Source organism: Scyliorhinus canicula, chromosome 8, assembly GCF_902713615.1.
Source record: "Scyliorhinus canicula chromosome 8, sScyCan1.1, whole genome shotgun sequence".
Lineage (NCBI taxonomy): Eukaryota > Metazoa > Chordata > Chondrichthyes > Carcharhiniformes > Scyliorhinidae > Scyliorhinus > Scyliorhinus canicula.
In genome coordinates this window covers 189616587-189642895 of record NC_052153.1, presented here as the reverse complement: position 1 = coordinate 189642895, position 26309 = coordinate 189616587, and the positions used below count along the sequence as shown (strand labels likewise).

The 26309-nt window shown below is 50.3% G+C and overlaps 1 protein-coding gene across 2 annotated transcripts in view; it reads left to right on the top strand.

Moving 5' to 3' along the window:
- cfap99 (cilia and flagella associated protein 99) overlaps positions 1–23629 on the top strand; it is a 252550-nt gene extending 228921 nt beyond the window's left edge. For both annotated transcript variants that reach the window (XM_038805891.1, XM_038805892.1), the window contains 3 exons: positions 8141–8352; positions 9369–9546; positions 23350–23629. In XM_038805891.1, coding sequence (XP_038661819.1) covers positions 8141–8352; positions 9369–9546; positions 23350–23460 — 501 coding nt within the window. In that variant the 3' untranslated portion in view covers positions 23461–23629. The remainder of the gene's footprint in view (positions 1–8140; positions 8353–9368; positions 9547–23349) is intronic.
- Positions 23630–26309: the final 2680 nt, after the last annotated feature.

The window sequence follows — 26309 nt, the reverse complement described above, 5'->3', positions numbered from 1 at the left end:
GGTCCAGACTTGGGTCCAGGACCGTATTAAAATCACCCCCCCCATAATCGACTGGAGGATTTGTGTCCAAATCAGGAATCTTTCCCAACACCTGCTTCATAAAATCCACATCATCCCAATTCGTGGCATTAATGCTTATCAGGACCACCAACATTCCCTCCTGTTTCCCACTACCCCCCCCCGGATCGGTCACAATGCTCCCCGTCTCAAACGCCATCCTCTTACTGACGAACACCACCACCCTCCCTCGTCTTCATATCCAGCTCCGAGTGGAACAGCTGCCCCACCCATCCCTTCGCAGCCTGGTCTGGTCCCCCAACTTCAGATGTGTCTCCTGTAAAAACACCACGTCCGCCTTCAAGCTCCTCGGATACGGAAACATATGTGAACATTTAACCGGCCCATTCAGCCCTCTCGCATTTCACGTGGCCAGCCTGGTCAGGGGGCTACCCGCCCCCTCCACTGCCGATTAGCCATCCCACTTCTTGAACTGGTCCCCGGCCTGCATCACGCACCCCCTCTGAGCCCACCCACGGATGTCCACTGCCATCTCTCCCTTCCCAACTGCGCCACTCGAACAGCACCCATATCAGCAAACCTCCCCCTCCTCCCACCCTCCACCTCCAAACAAAGAACCAACTCCATTCCCCCCCCCCCCCCCACAATGCCTTCCTCCTGATGACCTCCCACTTCACTTCTATTAACTAGCCCACCGTGCAGGCATGGAGGCCCCCACCCAAGGCCTGTAAAAGGCACACTTACCTTCACCGTTCCCCATCATAACGCACCCAAACTACTCATTCCATACACTCCACCACAAAGTTCCTCTCCAACATTCAGCGTCCTCCCAGTCCATGGTCTCTCATAAAGTCCATCGCCTCCTCTGGTGAGTCAAATTAAAACTCTTGCTTCTGGTGTTTCACCCACAGGCGGGCAGAGTACAACACTCAATCTTCTTGACGAGGGCAGCCGTTATCCGGTTGAACCCGCCTCACCGCTTCGCCAACTCCGCACCCAGGTCTCGGTATACCCACAGCTCACTCCCTTCCCAGGTGCACGTCCTGGTCTGCCACGCCGATTTCAAAATGTTTTCTTTGTTCAAGAAACGGTGCAGCCGCAACTCCATCACCCTCAGCGTCTCCCCCACCTGCGGCCTCCTCCTCAGCGCCCTGTGCACCCAATCTACCTCAAGAGCCCAATCAAAGACCTCCTCCCCCATCAACTGCTCCAACATCCTTGCCATCTACTTGGTGGTCTCCACTCCCTCGATGCCCTCAGGCATCCCGACCATCCTCAGGCTCTGTCCCCTGGAGTGATTTCCCAGGTCCTCAATTTCTCTGTAAGAAGTCTTACAACACCAGGTTAAAGTCCAACAGGTTTGTTTCAAACACGAGCTTTCGGAGCACGGCTCCTTCTTCAGGTGAATGACTTCATTCACCTGAAGAAGGAGCAGTGCTCCGAAAGCTCGTGTTTGAAACAAACCTGTTGGACTTTAACCTGGTGTTGTAAGACTTCTTACTGTGCTCACCCCAGTCCAACGCTGGCATCTCCACATCTCAATTTCTCTCACAGCCTCTTCTGGCTGTCCAAGATCAACCCCAACTCCGTCTCCAATGAGACCATCCACTCCTCGTGCTTCCCCCACCACCTCCTCCACTTTCTGTATCACCAGGCCCTGAACCTCCAATCTGTGCCCCACGTTCTCAATCGCAGCTCTGAGCGGCTCCACCACCTTGGCCAGGTCTTCCGAAGCCTCTTTGCTCTGCTGCTGGAATTTCCCATTCAGAAACTCCACCAGCTGCTCCGTCGACCACTGGGCGGGCAGGGCTGCCCCCTTGCTGTCCACCATCTTAACCTGTGGCACATCACGAAAATTATCCTGCTCCAGCTGCTCCCTCTTTCTGGTGGTACTTCTCATCCTCTGATCTACTAGAGTAAGATTAGGGCCAATCAAGGATAGTAGTGGAAAGTTGTGTGTGGAATCAGAGGAGATAGGGGAAGCGTTAAATGGATATTTTGCGTCAGTGTTTACACTGGAGAAAGACAATGTTGTCGAGGAGAACACTCAGGTTCAGTCGACCAGGCTAGATGGAATTGAGGTTCACAAGGAGGAGGTGTTAGCAATTTTGGAAAATGTCAAAATAGATAAGTCCCCTGGGCCAGATGGGATTTATCCTAGGATTCTCTGGGAAGCCAGGGAGGAGATTGCAGAGTCTTTGTCCTTGATCTTTATGTCGTCTTTGTCGACAGGAATAGTGCCGGAAGACTGGAGGATAGCAAATGTTGTCCCCTTGTTCAAGAAGGGGAGTAGAGACAACCCTGGTAATTATAGACCTGTGAGCCTTACTTCGGTTGTGGGTAAAATGTTGGAAAAGGTTATAAGAGATAGGGTTTATAATCATCTTGAAAAGAACAAGTTGATTAGCGATAGTCAACACGGTTTTGTGAAGGGTAGGTCATGCCTCACAAACCTTATTGAGTTTTTTGAGAAGGTGACCAAACAGGTGGATCAGGGTAAAGCTGTTGATGTGGTGTATATGGATTTCAGTAAGGCGTTTGATAAGGTTCCCCACGGTAGGCTATTGCAGAAAATAAGGAAGTATGGAATTGAAGGTGATTTAGCGGTTTGGATCAGTAATTGGCTAGCTGAAAGAAGACAGAGGGTGGTGGTTGATGGCAAATGTTCATCCTGGAGTTCAGTTACTAGTGGTGTACCGCAAGGATCTGTTTTGGGGCCACTGCTGTTTGTCATTTTTATAAATGACCTGGAAGAGGGTGTAGAAGGATGGATTAGTAAATTTGCAGACGACACGAAGGTCGGTGGAGTTGTGGATAGTGCTGAAGGATGTTATAGGATACAGAGGGACATAGATAAGCTGCAGAGCTGGGCTGAGAGGTGGCAGATGGAGTTTAATGTGGAAAAGTGTGAGGTGGTTCACTTTGGAAGGAGTAACAGGAATGCAGAGTACTGGGCTAATGGCAAGATTCTTGGTAGTGTAGATGAACAGAGAGATCTCGGCATCCAGGTACATAAATCCCTGAAAGTTGCCACCCAGGTTAATAGGGCTGTTAAGAAGGCATATGGTGTGCTAGCCTTTATAAGCAGGGGGATTGAGTTTCGGAACCACAAGGTCATGCTGCAGCTGTACATAACTCTGGTGCGGCCGCACCTGGAGTACTGCGTGCAGTTCTGGTCACCACATTATAGGAAGGATGTGGAAGCTTTGGAAAGGGTTCAGAGGAGATTTACTAGGATGTTGCCTGGTATGGAGGGAAGGTCTTATGAGGAAAGGCTCAGGGAATTGAGGTTGTTTTTGTTAGAGAGGAGAAGGCTGAGAGGTGACTTAATAGAGACATATAAGATAGTCAGAGGGTTAGATAGGGTGGACAGTGAGAGTCTCTTTCCTCGGATGGTGATGACCAACACGAGGGGACATAGCTTTAAATTGAGGGGTGATAGATATAGGACAGATATCAGAGGCAGTTTCTTTACTCAGAGAGTAGTAGGGGTGTGGAACGCCCTGCCTGCAACAGTAGTAGACTCGCCAACTTTAAGGGCATTTAAGTGGTCACTGGATAGACATATGGATGAAAATGGAATAGTGTAGGTCAGATAGGCTTCAGATGGTTTCACAGGTCGGCGCAACATCGAGGGCCGAAGGGCCCGTACTGCGCTGTAGTGTTCTATGTTCTATGTTCTATCCTCTGACCGATCTCACCAGAGGAGTATTACCTTCCCTGGGCACTCACACACCTTTTGCACTCATAAAGCCTTCCATATAGGTGTGGGAGGAACAACAAAATCCACTTGAGTGGGAGCCACCAAATGTGTGACCGCTCACTCCGTGGCCATCACTGGAAGTCACCACCACCTTCTTATGGGCAACTAGGGATGGACAGTAAATGTTGGTCTAGTCGGCAAAGCCCACATCCTGTAAGTTAATTTTTTAAAAATAGGGCAACTTCATAACAATTATTAGGCAGCACGGTGGTGCAGTGGTTAGCACTGCTGCCTCACGGCCCCGTGGGCCTGGGTTCGATCCCGGCCCTGGGTCACTGTCTGTGTGGAATTTGCACAGAATTTACAGTGCAGAAGGAAGCCATTTGGTCCACCCAGTCTGCACCATTCCTTGGAAAGAGCACCCCACCCAAGCCCACCTATCCCTGTAACAGTAACCCAGTAACCCCACCGAACCTTTTGGACACTAAGAGGCAATTTAGCATGGCCAATCCACCTAACCTGCACATCTTTGGCCTGTGGGAAGAGACCGGAGCAAACTCCACACAGCCACCCAAGGCTGGTCTTGAACCGGGATCCCTGGCGATGTGAGGCTGCAGTGCTAACCACTGTGTCACCCACACATTCTCCCTGTGGGTGTGTGGCTGTCACCCCCACCCCCACAACCCAAAGGTGTGCAGGGTAGGTGGATTGGCTACACTAAATTGCCCTTTAATTGGAAAAATAAAAAAAACATAATAACAATTATTTTTGGCAGACACACTCACTCACGACAAGGATTTGCTGCAGTGGCATTTGAAGCAGTTTTTTGTGTGCTTAAACACAATTACTCCATCTGGAAAGGGACACCCAATTACTGATTTCAGATTTGTGCCTTTCACTACTTCAGCACAAATCAGAATGCTACATAATCATCAAATTTACTTTTGAAGTGCATTCATTGCTATTATGTTGTCAAACCATGCAAAAGGTTTTACAACAGTAAACAAGATAAATGATGACTTGATCTGTTAGTTACGTTGATTGAAGGATAAAAAATACCTGGGGTATAGGGAGAACACCATTGCTCATAATCAAAAAGTATCATTGGTTATTTTATGTTCACTTGAACAAATAGTTGGGTTCTCACTTCAGACAATGGCTGCAATTTAAGGGGACAAACAGAGTCCGTTTTGGGTGCCTGCAATGCCGAGAACGACACTGCTGGCAAATGGGACTCTGTTTTTGTTTTGGCCTTGATTAGGAATGCCCCACTGTGGCCGCACTTACCTCACTTCCTGCACTGACCCGCTCACCTCAGCTCAGCTCATCAGTGGAGGAAGAGATCAGGTCGTAATTTTTAAATGCCGTCCGATCTCTTGACCCCCCCCCCCCCCCCCCCCCCCCACACACACTCAGACTCCTGACCGCAGCCTCCATACCACCCCCCACCCAAGCCCCAACGTCTTCGGGTCCCCCTCACCCCACCTCATAAGGGCAGGGCACTCCTGGGCCCCATCCCTGGAACGGGCAACCTGGCATCCGGCCACCTTGCCCCTGCCAACCTCTCAGTGCCCCTGCCAACCTCTCAGTGCCACATGGGCAGCCTGCTGTTAGCAGAATGTTAACAGCAATGTGCAGGTACAGTATCACAGTCCATTCTTCCCATCTCTCCAGCTTATGCCAGGGTATCAGAGGATCCCAGTGTGGTTACAGCGCAGATAGAGGCCATTCGCCCCATCATGCCTGTGCCAGTGCTCCAAATAAGCAATTCCTGGTCCCATTCCCCTTTCCTCCTGTAAACAAACACATCCTTCCTTTTCAGATAACAGTCTAATTCCCTTTTGAATGCTTCAATTAAACCTGCCTCCACTACACGCTGCGTGAAAGAAGCAACAAATTACTCCTGGCTGTGAAAAGAAGAGCTTCTTCCTCAGCACATTTTCAAATAACTTTCTCTATTTCCCTTTTCCTGAAGGCATTGCTGAGCACACAATTCCATAGCTGTTGTGCACATTCCATTATTTGCCCAAGTGGCCATTACTCACAATTATGTCTTGATAGAGGAGATGACAGTCACGTCGGTGCTCAGAATCTTGTGCCCTCCTCCGTGGTGAGTTTAGGGGCAGGTGGAGACCTTACCACCTTCTTGTCTCCATCCCAATTAAATTTTTGCTGGAAGCAGGAAGGTGGTAAGCCTTCCCATCCAACCGCCAAGCGAAGCCCTTAAGAGGGCAATTAGTAGCCACGTAAGGGCCTCATCCTGCTGCCAGTGGCATTAACCAAATGGCAGAAAGGGGGTTCATCACACAGGGAGCTTGACAAGGAAACAATGGCATGTTTGCTGTAGGCTTCAGGAGGGGCTGAGTGGGCCTTTGGTCAAAGGCATCTGAAGGACCCAATATTGGGAAGGGGGGGTTTGGGACACATAGCCACCACCTTGCCCTTGTTGTCGACCCCCTCCCCTGTGACCCCCATCTCTCATCTATGTCATTATTCACCCACGCCTGCGTCCCTCATTGATCCAAGGTCTCGGGAGGTGTGGTACAGAAGAACTGCCAGCCTCTGAATGGCAAGTAGCTTTCGGTGGGCAGGGCTTAGCTCCCAGAATCATAGAAACGGGAAATTTTCAACTTTGCTGCCTGAGGTGGGGTAACTCGGCAGAACAATTTAACAACTTGTTACAGATCTCACTTGATTTTCATTCCATTAAAATCGACGGACAAAAATTATGCAGATGTATAATAATAATCTTTATTAGTGTCACAAGTAGGCTTACATTAACACTGCACTTAACTTACTGTGAAAATTAACATCTCAATGGTACGTAAGTGGGTAATAGATGAGGAGGGGGCAGCATTGAAACGGATGGAGATGGCGTCCTGTGGAGGCACGAGCCTGAAGGCACTGGTAACGGCGCCGCTGCCGCTCCCTCCAACGAGGTACACTACGAGCCCGGTGGTGGCGGCTACCCTCAGAATTTGGGGGCAGTGGAGGCGACACAGGGGGGAAGTGGGGGGCTCGGTGGAGGCCCCACTGCGGGGGAACCACCGGTTTATCCCAGGGAACATGGATGGCAGGTTCCTGGGGTGGCACAGGGCGGGCATTAGGAAATTGGGAGACCTGTTCATTGACGGGAGGTTCGCGAGCCTTGGTGAACTGGAGGAGAAGTTTGAGCTCCCCCCGGGGAATATGTTCAGGTACCTTCAGGTCAAGGCGTTTGCTAGGCGGCAGGTGGAGGGGTTCCCTTTGCTGCCCCCACGGGGGGTAAGGGATAGGGTGTTTTTGGGGGTGTGGGTCGGAGATGGGAAGGTGTCTGACATCTACCAGGTAATGCAGGAGGTGGAGGAGGCGTCGGTAGAGGAGCTGAAGGCTAAGTGGGAGGTGAAGCTGGGGGAGCAGATTGAGGAGGGGACATGGGCGGACGCCCTGGAGAGGGTGAACTCCTCCTCTTCATGCGCGAGGCTTAGTCTCATCCAGTTCAAGGTGCTGCACCGGGCCCACATGTCCGGATCTAGGATGAGTAGGTTCTTTGGGGGCGAAGACAGGTGTGTCAGGTGTTCGGGGAGTCCAGCGAACCATGCCCATATGTTCTGGGCATGCCCGGTACTGGAGGAGTTCTGGAAGGGGGTGGCGAGGACGGTGTCGAGGGTGGTGGGATCCAGGGTCAAGCCAGGCTGGGGACTCGCGATATTTGGGGTTGGGGTGGAGTCGGGAGTGCAGGAGGCAAAAGAGGCCAATGTTTTGGCCTTTGCGTCCCTAGTAGCCCGGTGGAGGATCTTGCTGCAGTGGAAAGATGCGAGACCTCCGAGCGTGGAGACCTGGATTAATGACATGGCAGGATTCATTCAGCTGGAGAGGGTCAAATTCGCCCTGAGGGGGTCGGTACAATGGTTCTTTAGGAGGTGGCAGCCTTTCCTCGACTTTCTGGCTCAACGATAAGGTACTAGGTCAGCAGCAGCAAACCGGGGGGGAGGGGGGGGGGGTTTAGGGGGATAGTGTTTAAGTTAATTTGCTTATTGTTAATTTATTTTGTTGTTTATTGGGTTTGGGGGGGGTTTGTTATATGCGTTGTTACGGGTGCCAGGGGGTGTTTCTTATTATTATTGTTAGTGTTATTATTGTTCTGTTGATATATATTTTTCAAAAACTTCCAATAAAAATTATTTTTTTTTAAAAACTTACTGTGAAAATCCCCTAGTCGGCACATTCAGACGCCTGTTCGGGTACACTGAGGGAGAATTCAGAATGTCCAATTCAAAAATTTCCCCAAAAAATTTCAATTGTATTTGTTTCTCATCTGATTTAATCTATTGTTTGCTGACTAGAACTGTCCAATTTTTATGAAGTTGCCTCATTAAAACTTATTAATTTATATGATGCACTCGTATCTCACATGGAAATCATGTCATTGAACCTCAGCCAGCTGGTCATAATCTTTTGAATGAGATGTCAATAATAGAATTACGAGAACGCTTGGGACTGCTGAAGGAGGCACAGATTAAGGCAGAAGAAGATAAGAGAGACCGGATCCTGAATGAAAAGCAAGCAAAGGAACAGCTCCTTTTGGATAAATTGGAGCAGATCTCCCTTCACAGAGAAGCTTTGAGCAAGAAAGCAGTGCTCAGGCATAGGTACGTTATATCAGAACAATGCTCGTGCAGATCCATGACCAAAGCAATGCTCAACTAAAAGCACGTGATCAAAGCAAGTTCTCTAGGTTATCATAAAAATAAAATGATAAATCATTTCTTTTCTCTCTACAGAAGTTACCGTCCAAAAGCAGGTTATATGCAAGCAATGCAGTCCTGTGGTGGATAATGCAAATACTATTGTTTAATTTCTGAGTTTTCCCTTGTTTCATTCTTGCTTGTAATCTTTTAGCTGTCTCTCTTTTGGTTCTGGTTATGATTTGATAATGCCGGGGTATTCCAGTGTTTCTTTACTTTCTTCATTTTTAGGAAATAAAAACAGAAAATGCTGGAAATATTCAGTGGGTCAGGCAGCATCTGTGGAGTAAGAAACAGAGTTTAACGTTTCAGGTCAATGATCTGGCGAAAGTCATCAACCTTAAACCATTATTCATGTTCTCACCCCACAGATGCAGGGAGGCAATGACGTAATAGTATTGTCACTGGACCAATAAATCAGAAACCCAGGGGAGTGCTCTGGAGACCCGGGTTCAAATCCCGCCACTGCAGAAGGAGAAATTTGAACTCAATAAAAATCTGGAATTAGAAGTCTAAAGATGACCATGGCTGATTGTTGTAAAACCCCATCTGGTTCACTAATGTCCTTTAGGGAAAGAAATTTGCTGTCCTTACCTGGTCTGGCTTACATGTGACTCCAGACCCACAGCAATATGGTTGACTCTTAACTGCCCTTTCAAGGGCAATTAGGGATGGGCCATAAATGTTGGCTCAGCCTGCGACGCCCACGTCCCCTGAACAAATAAAAAAAAGTCTCACCTGCTGTCTATTTGAAGCATTTTCTGGTTTTATTTCTAATTTCCAGCATTATTAGTAACAGTACTTTGAGTTTTGTATCACTGCAAGAGGATAGTTCATTGTGTTTGGACTCACTCAGGTGGAAATCGGGTTCTGCAACCTAAAGCTGTGAAAAACAATCAAAACTGATTTTTCCAACACAGGGAAGAGGAATTTAAGAAGCTTAGATCATCCGACTTGGTGAAAAACAACCAGCAACTGATTGAGCTCAAAAAGAAGCTGGAAGAAAAGAGAAAGGAGCATCAAAAACTGAATAAAGTACGAAACATGAACACTCAAGGAAATATCGAACGGGGTCTGGGAAGCTCAGTTGCAAATAGGGTAAGATACCTTGAACAACTCTTTGCTGAATTGTCGGTACCATCCTTGTGGACTTTATTCAGAACTTAACGATGGATGATTTGGGGTTCCCCGCCCCTTTATCGGGGGGAGCTCGTAATCGGTGAGACTCACTGGGAGGTTGATTGCTCCAACCCATTAGATCTCATGTGAGTTATAACAATAGGTTAACTTTTATGGGTAGCTCTGCCACCATTCATAATTCAAGAGCTTACCGTGTTGATGGCCCAACTGACCTCAAGTTCTGGGTGGCTGTTACTTTCTGCAGTTAAACACCAATGAGACTGAAGCTACATTGATTGCCCCTTGATAGCACTCACATGCATCAGGCTCTGATTTCACACCAACTGGATTGATTCTTGTTCTTCTGTTTGTCTTCGAGCTGCGTGTCATATCACACCTTTGGTCTATGGTAAGCCTATCTCACTCCTCTCTTCATTTTCACCAACCCAATGGAAATTGTCTGTTTGAATCCCGAGTTATTGCCTCCACATTTTCATCACCTTGAGGACTGACACTGCACTGATCTTCTAGCTAGATCTATCTTCCAAAATGATTGACTCTATCTTCACCTCCCGCTGCCTTGGGAAAGCGGGCAGCATAATAAAAGATCCCTCCCACCCGGCTTACTCACTCTTCCAACTTCTTCCATCGAGCAGGAGATACAAAAGTCCGAGAACACGCACTGACAGATTCAAAAACAGCTTCCTCCCCGCTGTTACCAGACTCCTAAATGACCCTCTTATGGACTGACCTGATTAATACTACACCCCTGTATGCTTCACCTGACGCCGGTGTCTATGTATTTACACTGTGGACCTTGTGTTGCCCTATTATGTATTTTCAAGAGTTTCATGATCCCTTCCTGCTTTGACGGTCTAGGATGTAGAGGAGCAGGTCATCCGCATAGAGTGAGACTCTTCTCTCTGTCCCCTCTCTGGATCCTCTTCGCTGTTCTAAGGGTTCGATTGCCGGGGTGAATAAGAGCGGGGACAGCAGGCATCGCAGCCTTGTGCCCTGTGCAGCTGGAAGTATTTCGAGCTGGTTGGTCCGCACGCTCGCTTTACAAAAGTTTCACCCAGGAGGTGAAACCTGCTCCAAGCCCAAACCCCTCCAGTACCTCATTGAGGTATTTCCACTCAATTCTATCAAAGGCTTTCTCTGCATCGAGTAAGATGGGGTCATTATCACGTTCAGAAGGCGCCTGATGTTCGATGTTGGCTGCCTACCCTTAACAAAGCCTGTCTGATCCTCTGCGACCACCTCTGGCATGCAGTTCTCCAGTGGCCTGGCTAGGATCCTGGCCAGTACTTGGGCAGCATGGTAGCACAGTGGTTAGCACTGTGGCTTCACAGCTCCAGGGTCCCAGGTTCGATTCCCGGCTTGGGTCACTGTCTGTGCGGAGTCTGCACGTTCTCCCCGTGTGTGCATGGATTTCCTCTGGGTGCTCCGGTTTCCTCCCACAGTCCAAAGATGTGCAGGTTAGGCGGATTGGCTGTCATAAATTGTCCTTAGTGTCTAAAATTGTCCTTATTGTTGGGTGGGGTTACTGGGTTATGGGGATAGGTTGGAGGTATGGGCTTGGGTAGGGTGCTTTTTCTAAGAGCCTGTGCAGACCCGATGGGCCGAATGGCCTCCTTCTGCACTGTAAATTCTATGATTCTATGATTCACATCTCCAGGGTCCCAGGTTCGATTCTCGGCTTGGGTCACTGTCTGTGCGGAGTCTGCACGTTCTCCCTGTGTCTGCGTAGGTTTCCTCCGGGTGCTCCGATTTCCACTCAAGAGTCCCGATAGATGTGTTATTAGGTCATTTGGGCATTCTGAATTCTCCCTCCGTGTACCTCAACAGGCGCCGGAATGTGGCGGCTAGAGGCTTTACGCAGTAACTTCATTGCGGTGTTAATGTAAGCCTACTTGTGACAACAAAGATTATTATTATTTTCATGTCTATGTTGAGCAGCAAAATGGACCCGCATTCAGTCGATTCTTTGTCTTTCTTGAGTAGCAGCGAGATTGAGGTTTGTGCTCGCATTGGAGGCAGGGTGCCTCTCGCCTGCGAGTCTGTGAATATCCCCCGCAAGTGAGGACCCAGTGCAGGCGAAAATCTTTTATATAAGCCCGCCGGGAGTCCATCTGGTCCCGGGGCCTTCTCTGCTTGCATGGAGTTAATGGTCTCCATGACTACTCTCAGTTTTAATGGTGCTTCCAGCCCCCATTTTCTATTCTTCCCCACAACTGGCATGTCAAGTCCATCAAGGAACTGCTTCACCCTCGAGTCCCCTTCAGGGCTTGGAGGTGTACAGCCTCCGGTGGAAGGCCTTGAATCCTTTGTTGACCTTTCCGGTTTGGTTACTCACCTGCCGTTGTTGTCTCGAATTTGTGCTATTTCCCTTGTGGCCGCCTGCTTTCTCAGCTGGTGAGCCAGCAAGCGAGTTCGTAGAAGGTCCCCATGTCTGACGGATTTGGTGCACTGCCTTCCTCGTGAAGAGCAGGCCAAAGTCCATTTGTAGCTTTTACCTTTCCACCGGAAGCTCTACGGTCAGGGCATCGGCGTATCGCCGGCCCACCTCCAGTGTGGTACAAAAATTACTAAAACAAGAGGTCTGGAGGTTGTCTTTGCTGTAAAACGTTTGCACCAATACATCTACAGCCACCATTTCACTATTATTACAGACCATAGGCAACAGGTTTAGATAAAGGATCTGGATCGGCGCAGGCTGGGAGGGCCGAAGGGCCTGTTCCTGTGCTGTAATTTTCTTTGTTCTTTGTTCTTATAAATGTTTGCTTGAGCTTTTCAAGGAGGAAAGCGCATTACCTCCGTGCAAATCCAGCGCTGAGCACTGTTATTCGCCGCTGAAGGGTATTCCTTCGAATATAGGCTGGTGCTCAAATATTGAATGCCGATGCACTGAGCTGTTTGCCTTTATTGTTTGCCTTTACCAACTGGCCCCTCATTGACCTCCAGGTAGTTGCAACTCTGAATTTCCCGGACTCCTTACCTGCCATGACATCCCGGATCCATGAATGGACCCAGACAGATCCGATCCTATCAAACGTTCAGCGTGTGGTGCTATACGGAGGACAGCATCGACAGTTTCCAGACAAGTTACGGGCATTTTCATCCAAGCTGTCCGAGTTCAGTGTGGAGGTTGGTATCCTGCTGTGGTCAGGAGTTGATCTTGAAGGACCTCCACAACTGACATCCAGGCATGTCCAAGATGAAAACGCTGGCCATGTATGGTGGCCGGGTCTAGATGCAGACATTGAGAAAATGGTCCAACAATGCTCTGTCTGCCAAGCGTATCAGAAGCTCCCACCAGCTGCACCCTATGTCATTGGGAATGGCCAGGACAGGCGTGGGCACAGTTGCATGCTGATTTGGCAGTCCATTTCAAGGATCCATGTTCCTTTTGTTGATTGATACCCAAGTTGTGAGAGGTGCACAGGATGGTGGCAACCACATTCCGGGCAACCATTGAAAAGTTCCGTACATCGTTTTGCACGCACAGCATCCCTGAAATGCTTGTCACATATAATGGCACTCGGTTTACGATTGAGGAGTTCGTTGGGTTTTTGAAAGCGAATGGGGTGCGACATATTCATAGCGCCCTATACCACCTGGCTTCTAATGGCCGAGTGGAGCGTGCAGTGCAAACATTTAAACGGGGCCTTAAGAAACAGTCTTCTGGATTGATGAACACTAGGCTGGTTCATTGCTGGTTTTGCTACAGGACCACGCCATGTGCAGTAACTGGAGTGGCTCTTGCTGACATGCTGATAGGCCGGAGACTTCGTACCCGCCTTAGCATGATTTTTACAGACATAGGTGCGAAGTTCACCACAACCAGGAGCAGCAAGGGGTTGGTCCACTCGACGTCGACTGTCCGACGTCGACTGTCCAGGCATTTTGTACCAGGTGACTCAGTGTTTGTTCAAACCTTTTCTGATGACACCCAGTGGGTCTCTGGCATTATCCTCCAGCAAACAGGGCCTGTTTTTTACCAGGTGCTAATGCAAGGTCAGATCATGCGAAAACACTTTGATCACATTCTGTTTCGGTGACCATTTCTTCAGAGCTTTCCTCGTCCTCGGGAACTCCTTCTCAAACCGCATTGCTACCTGATCAGGCCACGTTGGAGCCCCAAGGGAGTCAAGATGCTGACATGACTGAGGTCATCGACCCGGACCCGGAGGTGGAAATACAAGAAGCTTCCGGTAGGGAGTCTTCAAACCGCAGCCTCAGGAATTACAGCCACCGCGACGTCCGGTCAGAAGCGGCGTTCACCTTCTAGATACATACCACCCGACCCAGCACCTCGGGTGCACAACGCCCAGCCAGACTCCAAGAGTCCAGCACCTTCCTTCACCACAATCTTCGAAGGATTTTTAGACCTTGGGGTGGGGGGGGGGTTGTTACATCCCGCAAGAGTCTTACGGGGTGGGAATAATTAATGTCTGGCTACCTATAAATAAAGTCCGCCAGTGAGGCAGCGACTAGTGAAGACCCAGAAGGGAGTTACTGGAGCTGTATATAATAGAAGTTGTAAAATAAAGTATGTTTTTGTTTCTACAAACTTGGTGCCCTTATAAAATTGCTCTGCTGTGCAATTAGATATTGCTTCAATACTTCTGCCATTACTGTGGCATGAAGTGTTCATAGTTGAGACTAGCCTTTGCTGTCAACATTTTGACTTATCTTTCCCTCGTGTTTTTCTTCTGGGAGTGCTCATCTTTTCCTACCTGGAGGTAAACTGTATCCTTTAATCCTTCCAGCAGCACCCTCTAGTGTCTTTACTTTCACATTGTTTTATATCATCTGTAAAATAAGCATGAGTGAAAACAGCAGACATTGCTCAGTACTTCATGTATTTCCTAAGCACCTGAATTTTAATGTATTTATCTCCTTTTCATCCTTCACCCTTGTCCTCATTGACCTAGAATGAATCCCAATCCACCGATGCCTCAAGAGATTCCACTCGTGTTCAATTTCCTTTTTAGACGGTATCTCTCCCCGATTCTGTTGTTATCCCCTACAACCCCTATTCCTATGATTCTGACTTATTGTACATGCCTCTATTCCTTTGCCCCACCATTGACCTCCCAAATCCCTCAGCCTCTACCCCTTGAAGATACTCTGTAAACCATCACTTTGACCAACTGTTTGGTCACTGCTTCTAATACGCACTTCTTTGGCTCAGCATCCATGTACACCTCAGCAAAGCACCATGTGACATCTTTCTGTGGTAAAGGTGGCATTTGATTCCAATCCAGAGAGCGCAGCAGGAAAAGTTCCTGTGTGATTGCTAGATGAGAACAGCTTGACTGTGATTTCCCTGACAGTGATGCATAGGGAGGCTGGATTTACCTCAACCGAGGCCCTTTATAAGCAAGGCATGTCCAAGAAGTCAGAATCATAAGAATGGGAGGTGTAGGGGAGAAAGCAGGCTATTACACCATTGGGTTATCACATTCAAACACATTCTCATCCACACCCATAGCAGGTTAGCAATGATTAACAATCAAGAGCAGGTACCATGATTTATGTTATCCACCTTCACCTCGGGAGACTGAGACAGATGCAGGACCCCAGCTGCAAGCTGATCAAGCTAACTCGCCCATGGACAAGGCACTAAATCTTTACTTCACGGTCTAAATTACTTTGTATTACATTGTATGATATATTTACCCAGTAATTCATTGGGGAAGCTCTAAATTTTATACATAAATAACACAATGAAGTCACTGATTAAATACATAATTGAAGTGGGTGACCTGGTTCATAAATGGTCCAAATCTCATGTCAGTTAGCCACAGAGATCTACACGAAATAAGTATCTTAACAAAGTTCCTAATGGGTTTGATCCTAATTTAGTGTTGAATTACTTCTATTTTAATACTTTTTTTTTGTTTAACTGCATAAATAGAGGGAGATACAAGGTGATATTAAGTTGTCCAACTGTGGGATTAGTTTAGAATTGCTTCAGCAATGTGCCAGCACAGACACGATGGACAGTATGCTCACTTCCTGAGCGCTGTAAGCTTTGATGGCTTTGGAAGTGGCACGGTCAGGGATACTCACCTGACTTTGAGATTGATTTATATCACTGACAGACAAAGCAGATTTAATCTGTGTCTAATGAGGCAGTACCTGTTCTGGGTGTGGTTAGTCCTGAGATTGTGGGCAGCATTTTGAGCTTTGTGTCATGATCTCAGCTCTGAGGTAAAGTGGGGTCCCAACCCCTTACAGTATGGGAAATGGATAGCCGGCAGTAAGTTTCAATGAATTTACCAATTAGTGGCCATAAGGTGCACTTGCTGTTTAATTAAGGACGGTGGGTGGGTTCTTGAAGCTGGAACGCCAAGAAGAGGCCCTCTCGCTCAAAAGGGGCTATAGTCTGCCATTTCGGGTAATGGAAAAAGATGGTGTCTCAATCTTCATAGAATCATAGAATCCCTACAGTGCAGAAGGAGGTCATTTGGCCCATCAAGTCTACACCGACCCTCTGAAAGATAATTAGACCCCCACCCCCAACCTATTCCTATAACCCCCACCTAACCTTTAGACACAAGGGCAATTTAGCATGACCTTTGGACTGTGGGAGTAAACCGGAGCACTCAGAGGAAACCCACACAGATACGGTGAGAACGTACAAACTCCACACAGTCACCTGAGGCTGGAATTGAACCCGAGACCCTGGCACTGTGAGGGTGCAGTGCGAACCACCGTGCCACCCAAGGCATCTTTTCAGCAAGTTTCAAAACCTTTAAATTAAAAAGTCATCATGGAAACATAGAAAATAGGAGCAGGAGAAGGCCATTCAGCCCTTCACACATGCTCCGCCATCCATTACGATCATGGCTGATAATCCAACTCAGTAGCCTGATATGCCTTCCCCCCCCCCTCCCCCCCTCCCATTTATCGTTTGATCCTTGTAATGACTTAGGCCAGGCCTTTGAGATTGGCCAATTAGAATACAAGTTCCCTGATCAGTGGCACAATCAGGGAACCCCTTTCTGTGTATATAACAGAGGGTGTCAGATCCTCTGCACTCCCGGTGTAGACAACAGATTGAATGGTCATGGTTGTTCAACTGTTGGGTTGGTAAACAAAAGGAATTCTGGTGACGGGACTTCTGCCTCCGTGGACTTATTACAGTTCTCTTTGCCCCAAGTGCTATACCTAACTGCTTCCCGTACCAGCCTCCCCGGACAGGCGCCGGAATGTGGCGACTAGGGGCTTTTCACAGTAACTTCATTGAAGCCTCCTTGTGACAATAAGCAATTTTCATTTCATTTTCATTCGTTTTTCATTCTATGGTAACGAATTCCACAGGCTGACCGCTATCTGGATGAAGAACATTATCCTCATCTCTGCTCTAAATGGTCTACCCCATATCCCCAGACTGTGGTTCTGCACACCCCCACCATCAAGAACATCATTCCTGCCTCTACCCTGTCCAGTTCTGTTAGAATTTTATTGGTTTCTATGAGATCCCCCCTAATTCTTCTGAACTCAAGCAAATACAATCCTAACCAACTCAATCTCTCCTCATACGTCAGTCCTGCCATCCCAGGAATCAGTCTGGTAAACTTTCTCTGCACTCCCTCCAGAGAGTAACATCCTTCCTCAGATAAGGAGACAAAATGGCACACAATTTTCCACGTGTGCTCTCACCAAGGCCTTGTATAATTGCAGCAAGACACCCCTGCTCCTGCACTCGAATGATCTCGCTATCAAGGCTAGCAAACCACTTGTCTTCTTTACCGCCTGCTGTACCTGCATGCTTAGGTTCAGCGACTGGTTTACAAGGACACCCAGGTCTTGTTGCACATTCACCTCTCCTAATTTATGGCCATTCCGCTAATAATCTGTCTTCCCATTTCTGCTACCAAAGTGGATAACCTCCCATTTATCCATATTATACTGTATCTGCCATTCATTTGCCCACTCACTCAACTTGTCCAAATACTGAAGGATCTCAGGATCCTCATCACAGCTCATCATCTCATCCAGCTTTGTGTCATCTTCAAATTTGGATATATTGCATTTAGTACCCTCATCTAAATCATTAATATATATATAGTAATAGCTGGGGTCCCGGCACCAATCCCTGTGGTACCCAACTAGTCAATACCTGCCATTTGGAAAAAGACTGGTTTATTCCTACTCTTATTTCCTGCCTGCAACCAGTTTTCTATCCATCTCAATACACTACCCCTAATTCCATGCGCTTTAATTCTACATGCTAATCTCTTATGCGGGACTTTGTCAAAAGCCTTCTGAAAGTCCACATAAGCTACATCCACTAGCTCCTCCTTGGCAACTCTACTAATTACATCCCCAAAGAATTCCAGTAGATTTGTCAAGCATGATCTCCCTTTTATAAATCCATGCTGACTCTGTCCCATCCCGCAGCAGCAAAGCCACCATGTCCCATCCCGCAGCAGCTAATCCACCATGTCCCATCCCGCAGCAGCTAAGCCACCATGTCCCATCCTGCAGCAGCTAAGCCACCATGTCCCATCCCGCAGCAGCGAAGCCACCATGTCCCATCCTGCAGCAGCTAATCCACCATGTCCCATCCCGCAGCAGCTAAGCCACCATGTCCCATCCTGCAGCAGCTAAGCCACCATGTCCCATCCCGCAGCAGCGAAGCCACCATGTCCCATCCCGCAGCAGCTAAACCACCATGTCCCATCCCGCAGCAGCTAAACCACCATGTCCCATCCCGCAGCAGCTAAACCACCATGTCCCATCCCGCAGCAGCTAAACCACCATGTCCCATCCCGCAGCAGCGAAGCCACCATGTCCCATCCCGCAGCAGCGAAGCCACCATGTCCCATCCCGCAGCAGCAAAGCCACCATGTCCCATCCCGCAGCAGCTAAGCCACCATGTCCCATCCCGCAGCAGCGAAGCCACCATGTCCCATCCCGCAGCAGCTAAGCCACCATGTCCCATCCCGCAGCAGCTAAACCACCATGTCCCATCCCGCAGCAGCTAAGCCACCATGTCCCATCCCGCAGCAGCGAAGCCACCATGTCCCATCCCGCAGCAGTGAAGCCACCATGTCCCATCCCGCAGCAGCGAAGCCACCATGTCCCATCCCGCAGCAGCTAAACCACCATGTCCCATCCCGCAGCAGCTAAACCACCATGTCCCATCCCGCAGCAGCTAAACCACCATGTCCCATCCCGCAGCAGCGAAGCCACCATGTCCCATCCCGCAGCAGCTAAACCACCATGTCCCATCCCGCAGCAGCTAAGCCACCATGTCCCATCCCGCAGCAGCTAAACCACCATGTCCCATCCCGCAGCAGCGAAGCCACCATGTCCCATCCCGCAGCAGCTAAACCACCATGTCCCATCCCGCAGCAGCTAAACCATCATGTCCCATCCCGCAGCAGCTAAGCCACCATGTCCCATCCCGCAGCAGCAAAACCACCATGTCCCATCCCGCAGCAGCTAAGCCACCATGTCCCATCCCGCAGCAGCTAAACCACCATGTCCCATCCCGCAGCAGCTAAGCCACCATGTCCCATCCCGCAGCAGCTAAACCACCATGTCCCATCCCGCAGCAGCTAAGCCACCATGTCCCATCCCGCAGCAGCTAAACCACCATGTCCCATCCCGCAGCAGCGAAGCCACCATGTCCCATCCCGCAGCAGCTAAACCACCATGTCCCATCCCGCAGCAGCGAAGCCACCATGTCCCATCCCGCAGCAGCCAAGCCACCATGTCCCATCCCGCAGCAGCTAAGCCACCATGTCCCATCCCGCAGCAGCGAAGCCACCATGTCCCATCCCGCAGCAGCTAAACCACCATGTCCCATCCCGCAGCAGCGAAGCCACCATGTCCCATCCCGCAGCAGCTAAGCCACCATGTCCCATCCCGCAGCAGCTAAGCCACCATGTCCCATCCCACAGCAGCTAAGCCACCATGTCCCATCCCGCAGCAGCGAAGCCACCATGTCCCATCCCGCAGCAGCTAAGCCACCATGTCCCATCCCACAGCAGCGAAGCCACCATGTCCCATCCCACAGCAGCTAAGCCACCATGTCCCATCCCACAGCAGCGAAGCCACCATGTCCCATCCCGCAGCAGCAAAGCCACCATGTCCCATTCCGCAGCAGCTAAACCACCATGTCCCATCCCGCAGCAGCCAAGCCACCATGTCCCATCCCGCAGCAGCTAAGCCACCATGTCCCATCCCGCAGCAGCTAAACCACCATGTCCCATCCCGCAGCAGCGAAGCCACCATGTCCCATCCCACAGCAGCTAAACCACCATGTCCCATCCCGCAGCAGCAAAGCCACCATGTCCCATCCCGCAGCAGCTAAACCACCATGTCCCATCCCGCAGCAGCTAAGCCACCATGTCCCATCCCGCAGCAGCTAAACCACCATGTCCCATCCCGCAGCAGCCAAGCCACCATGTCCCATCCCGCAGCAGCGAAGCCACCATGTCCCATCCTGCAGCAGCGAAGCCACCATGTCCCATCCCGCAGCAGCGAAGCCACCATGTCCCATCCCGCAGCAGCGAAGCCACCATGTCCCATCCCGCAGCAGCTAATCCACCATGTCCCATCCCGCAGCAGCGAATCCACCATGTCCCATCCCGCAGCAGCGAAGCCACCATGTCCCATCCCACAGCAGCTAAACCACCATGTCCCATCCCACAGCAGCGAAGCCACCATGTCCCATCCCGCAGCAGCTAAACCACCATGTCCCATCCCGCAGCAGCTAAACCACCATGTCCCATCCCGCAGCAGCGAAGCCACCATGTCCCATCCCGCAGCAGCTAAGCCACCATGTCCCATCCCGCAGCAGCGAAGCCACCATGTCCCATCCCGCAGCAGCGAAGCCACCATGTCCCATCCCGCAGCAGCGAAGCCACCATGTCCCATCCCACAGCAGCTAAACCACCATGTCCCATCCCGCAGCAGCTAAGCCACCATGTCCCATCCCGCAGCAGCTAAGCCACCATGTCCCATCCCGCAGCAGCTAAGCCACCATGTCCCATCCTGCAGCAGCGAAGCCACCATGTCCCATCCCGCAGCAGCTAAACCACCATGTCCCATCCCGCAGCAGCGAAGCCACCATGTCCCATCCTGCAGCAGCGAAGCCACCATGTCCCATCCCGCAGCAGCGAAGCCACCATGTCCCATCCCGCAGCAGCGAAGCCACCATGTCCCATCCCGCAGCAGCGAAGCCACCATGTCCCATCCCGCAGCAGCGAAGCCACCATGTCCCATCCCGCAGCAGCCAAGCCACCATGTCCCATCCCGCAGCAGCGAAGCCACCATGTCCCATCCCGCAGCAGCTAAGCCACCATGTCCCATCCCGCAGCAGCAAAACCACCATGTCCCATCCAGCAGCAGCAAAACCACCATGTCCCATCCCGCAGCAGCTAAACCACCATGTCCCATCCCACAGCAGCTAAGCCACCATGTCCCATCCCGCAGCAGCTAAGCCACCATGTCCCATCCCGCAGCAGCTAAACCACCATGTCCCATCCAGCAGCAGCAAAGCCACCATGTCCCATCCCGCAGCAGCGAAGCCACCATGTCCCATCCCGCAGCAGCGAAGCCACCATGTCCCATCCCACAGCAGCTAAGCCACCATGTCCCATCCCGCAGCAGCTAAGCCACCATGTCCCATCCCGCAGCAGCTAAGCCACCATGTCCCATCCCGCAGCAGCCAAGCCACCATGTCCCATCCCGCAGCAGCGAAGCCACCATGTCCCATCCCGCAGCAGCTAAGCCACCATGTCCCATCCCGCAGCAGCTAAGCCACCATGTCCCATCCCGCAGCAGCGAAGCCACCATGTCCCATCCCGCAGCAGCTAAGCCACCATGTCCCATCCAGCAGCAGCTAAGCCACCATGTCCCATCCCGCAGCAGCGAAGCCACCATGTCCCATCCCGCAGCAGCTAAACCACCATGTCCCATCCCGCAGCAGCTAAACCACCATGTCCCATCCCGCAGCAGCTAAACCACCATGTCCCATCCCGCAGCAGCTAAACCACCATGTCCCATCCCGCAGCAGCTAAACCACCATGTCCCATCCCGCAGCAGCTAATCCACCATGTCCCATCCCGCAGCAGCGAAGCCACCATGTCCCATCCCGCAGCAGCGAAGCCACCATGTCCCATCCCGCAGCAGCGAAGCCACCATGTCCCATCCCGCAGCAGCGAAGCCACCATGTCCCATCCCGCAGCAGCGAAGCCACCATGTCCCATCCCACAGCAGCTAAACCACCATGTCCCATCCCACAGCAGCGAAGCCACCATGTCCCATCCCGCAGCAGCTAAACCACCATGTCCCATCCCGCAGCAGCTAAGCCACCATGTCCCATCCCACAGCAGCTAAGCCACCATGTCCCATCCCGCAGCAGCGAAGCCACCATGTCCCATCCCGCAGCAGCTAATCCACCATGTCCCATCCCGCAGCAGCTAAGCCACCATGTCCCATCCCGCAGCAGCTAAGCCACCATGTCCCATCCCGCAGCAGCTAAACCACCATGTCCCATCCCGCAGCAGCGAAGCCACCATGTCCCATCCTGCAGCAGCTAAACCACCATGTCCCATCCCGCAGCAGCTAAGCCACCATGTCCCATCCCACAGCAGCTAATCCACCATGTCCCATCCCGCAGCAGCGAAGCCACCATGTCCCATCCCGCAGCAGCTAAGCCACCATGTCCCATCCCGCAGCAGCGAAGCCACCATGTCCCATCCCGCAGCAGCGAAGCCACCATGTCCCATCCCGCAGCAGCGAAGCCACCATGTCCCATCCCACAGCAGCTAAACCACCATGTCCCATCCCGCAGCAGCTAAGCCACCATGTCCCATCCCACAGCAGCTAAACCACCATGTCCCATCCCGCAGCAGCGAAGCCACCATGTCCCATCCCGCAGCAGCTAAGCCACCATGTCCCATCCCACAGCAGCTAAGCCACCATGTCCCATCCCACAGCAGCTAAGCCACCATGTCCCATCCCGCAGCAGCTAAGCCACCATGTCCCATCCCGCAGCAGCTAAGCCACCATGTCCCATCCCGCAGCAGCTAAGCCACCATGTCCCATCCCGCAGCAGCGAAGCCACCATGTCCCATCCCACAGCAGCTAAACCACCATGTCCCATCCCGCAGCAGCTAAGCCACCATGTCCCATCCCGCAGCAGCTAAACCACCATGTCCCATCCTGCAGCAGCGAAGCCACCATGTCCCATCCCGCAGCAGCTAAACCACCATGTCCCATCCCGCAGCAGCTAAGCCACCATGTCCCATCCCGCAGCAGCTAAACCACCATGTCCCATCCCGCAGCAGCTAAGCCACCATGTCCCATCCCGCAGCAGCTAAGCCACCATGTCCCATCCCGCAGCAGCGAAGCCACCATGTCCCATCCCGCAGCAGCTAAGCCACCATGTCCCATCCCGCAGCAGCGAAGCCACCATGTCCCATCCCGCAGCAGCGAAGCCACCATGTCCCATCCCGCAGCAGCGAAGCCACCAAGGGGAGGGGAAAATCTCTTAACAAGGCAGCCTGTAGTCGCAGCTATAACCAGTTGGAAGAACAGGGCATCAAACCTTGTCTGGAGCACTGGACCCTAATCTGATGCTGGGAGGCCACCTCCAAGCAGCTAACCTGCTCCCAATGGCAGGGAGGGCCCAGAAGCTGACTGGAAAATTGCAGACAGCCTCAGACAATAGGCCATTTATTGACTCCCTGCCACATGATAGCAGTCACATCTTATGTATCTAATGGAATGTTTGTGTACAATTCTATCCAGAAATCAAAGGAAATACGTTGGTGGAAGAACATGGAAGAAAGCCACGAAAACAATATCCGAATGCTTCAACTTCACAACGTGGCCACGAGTGTGACTCAGAAAGCATCATAATACACTACTGCTCAGTGAAGTAGGAGTAGGTTGTATATCATGGACATTTGCCACAAAAAACACATCAAATTAAATCTGCACTTTAAGTGGTAATGTTACATGTTCACTGTTACAAAAACACCATGTAATAATGTTCCCAATAAATATGTAACTTTAGTTTACAAAGTAATTGATATCTGAATCTATTTCTGTTTTTATATGCAACAGGGGACTTACAAATATATTCTGATAATGGGGTCACAGACCTGAAACGTTAACCTGTTTATTTCTGCTTTTATTACAAATCGAAGGCATGCATTGCGTAGAAACAAATGGTGTGGACTTACTCCTTGTCCTTCACTTTAGTGGGGCTTTGTACACATACTATTGTGATAGTGTTTTTGCACTGTGACATAAGATGTTTTCCATTAATAACATTTATCCCGATTCAATCTACCTTATTTTTAAGTGAATTGTAATTGCTTTCACTGGAAGTTGCAATATTATAATCAGTGAATCCGTCCATCTGTCAACTCCCTCAAAATTCATTAATGCTTTTAGCTGAATGGTTTCCTGTGATACGTTCAAGATCTGACCATATTTTATATAAAGATTCTGCTTGTGTGATCTGTACATGTCAAAGTACTTTTGGTGTTCGTTTCTGTAGTAGCTGACCCCTTTAAGGGGTGATTTTCGGAAGGTCATATGACCCGCTCATCTGGACAGTAGTTCGAGCCCGGAATCGACAAGCAGAGCGCAAGTTCAATCCAGGTGGCAGACTGGGAGCATCGTGGCAGCACCACTCTGTACATAGCATGTTGTCCAAATAAAGGTAACTGGTGGAGCCAAGTTACCACATTTGGTAACAAGGTTAAAGAAAGCAGCAAGTCCGATTGTAAGATCATCAGCTCAGAACCTAGTCCAGTTGAAATCAAACTTGCGAAATAGAAGATAGCTGCACACATGTCCAATTTTGTAGAGTGGATCCTTTGATGCCTCAGCTGAAGATTGGTTGGAGTCTATTGAGCGACTAGAATTTTTCTCACCCGATGCAAGCTCTTTTACTAAAGGCCACAACCGCCCAAAGCCCTGCGCGATTTCGCAATGGTTCAAATTCAATTCCATATGGACAGCCCCATTGCAACTTACATAGCAAGGCTTAGGAAAATCGCAGAACATCGTGACTTTGGGACAACATTAAACAATATGCTGAGGGACCACTTATAATGAGGCCATACAGAAAAGTTGCTGGCAGAAACTGAGATTAACTTTTGAAACGATGGGGGGGGGGGGAAGTTACGTGATATGTGCATGGGAACGATTTCTGCTCCTGCTCATCTTTTAATCCTTCATTTCATCCTAGTGCATATTTCATATTTGCTTTTTCTTGGGTTAAGGCTTGCGTATGTCCACAGAGGTCCCTGATTGTTTTTTTCCACATTTGTTCATGGTAGTCAGAGAGGGCTGGGGTGGGGGCACAGCTTTTGGTGACGCAGTTGTTGCTGAGTGGACTCTCGCCTGGGTGGTGCAGTGGGCAGCTGGATGATGGCCGCCATCGAACATCGAAGATATCACCTTGGTTGAGAATCTCAGCCCTGCGGCCAGGTCATTAGAGCTCACTTCGAAGGATTGTGGGGTACATTTAGAAGAGCGTTGGAGGTGCATGAGAGGGTCCTTGCACTCAAAAGGGCCCTGTCCCTGGTGAGTAGCCGCCTTCATGTCGTTAAAATCCTGCTGCATGGTGTGTGGTGATTCTATATCTGTGTAGATGCAATACAACTGAGCAAGCACTAGAGGGAGCACGGGAGAGATATAAATACAGACAAACAGGAAGTCAGGACACACTTCACAGAACGGGAACTGGTAGCAAGACATAGACAAGCAGCATCGATGTAACTTTAAGTTAAGCACTGAAGAGAGAACGAACTTACAATAAAGCATCTACTTCAACTTTAAGACTACGAGCTTTATTAAGACACAAGCAACAACACATGGTGTGTCATTTATCCTGACAGATTTGTGAGGTGGGGGCCAGATGGGGTGTGCCCCTGAGCCCAGTCCCTGATGAGGTGGGAGGTGAGTTTGAGAATTGACCGCCATGCTTTGGGAATCTTGATTAGCGAGCTGGGTGCATCAGCTTCGATGGAATACAACGTATCATAGAACATAGAACAGTACAGCACAGAACAGGCCCTTCAGCCCTCGATGTTGTGCCGAGCCATGATCACCCTACTCAAACCCACGTATCCACCCTATACCCGTAACCCAACAACCCCCCCCCCCCCACCTTACTTTTTTTTTAGGACACTACGGGCAATTTAGCATGGCCAATCCACCTAACCCGCACATCTTTGGACTGTGGGAGGAAACCGGAGCACCCGGAGGAAACCCACGCAGACACGGGGAAAACGTGCAGACTCCGCACAGACAGTGACCCAGCCGGGAATCGAACCTGGGACCCTGGAGCTGTGAAGCATTTATGCTAACCACCATGCTACCGTGTTGCCCCTAATATCCTGTCTTCAAAGCCAGGAATCAGAAGAGCCCACCAATCACTGGTCCTTTATGGCAGTGTTCTTCAAAGTCAGGGGCGCGACCCGCGGGTGGGTCGCGGAGTCGTTGTCCGCGGTGCTCCCGATGGCGCAAATCCCCGCGCAGCAGCCGGCTTTTCATAATGCCGGCTGCAAGCCGCCGCGAACATGTTAAAAAAAAATTTGGCTGCACTGCGCATGCACGCACGATGATCGGCACGCATGCGCTTTTTGTTTCACAAGTTCTGTAGTGGTTTTTTTTCATTTATTTTATTCATTTGATTTGTTTTACCAGTTCGGGGGGGGGGGGGGGGGGGGGTATTCTTCATTTTTAAAATT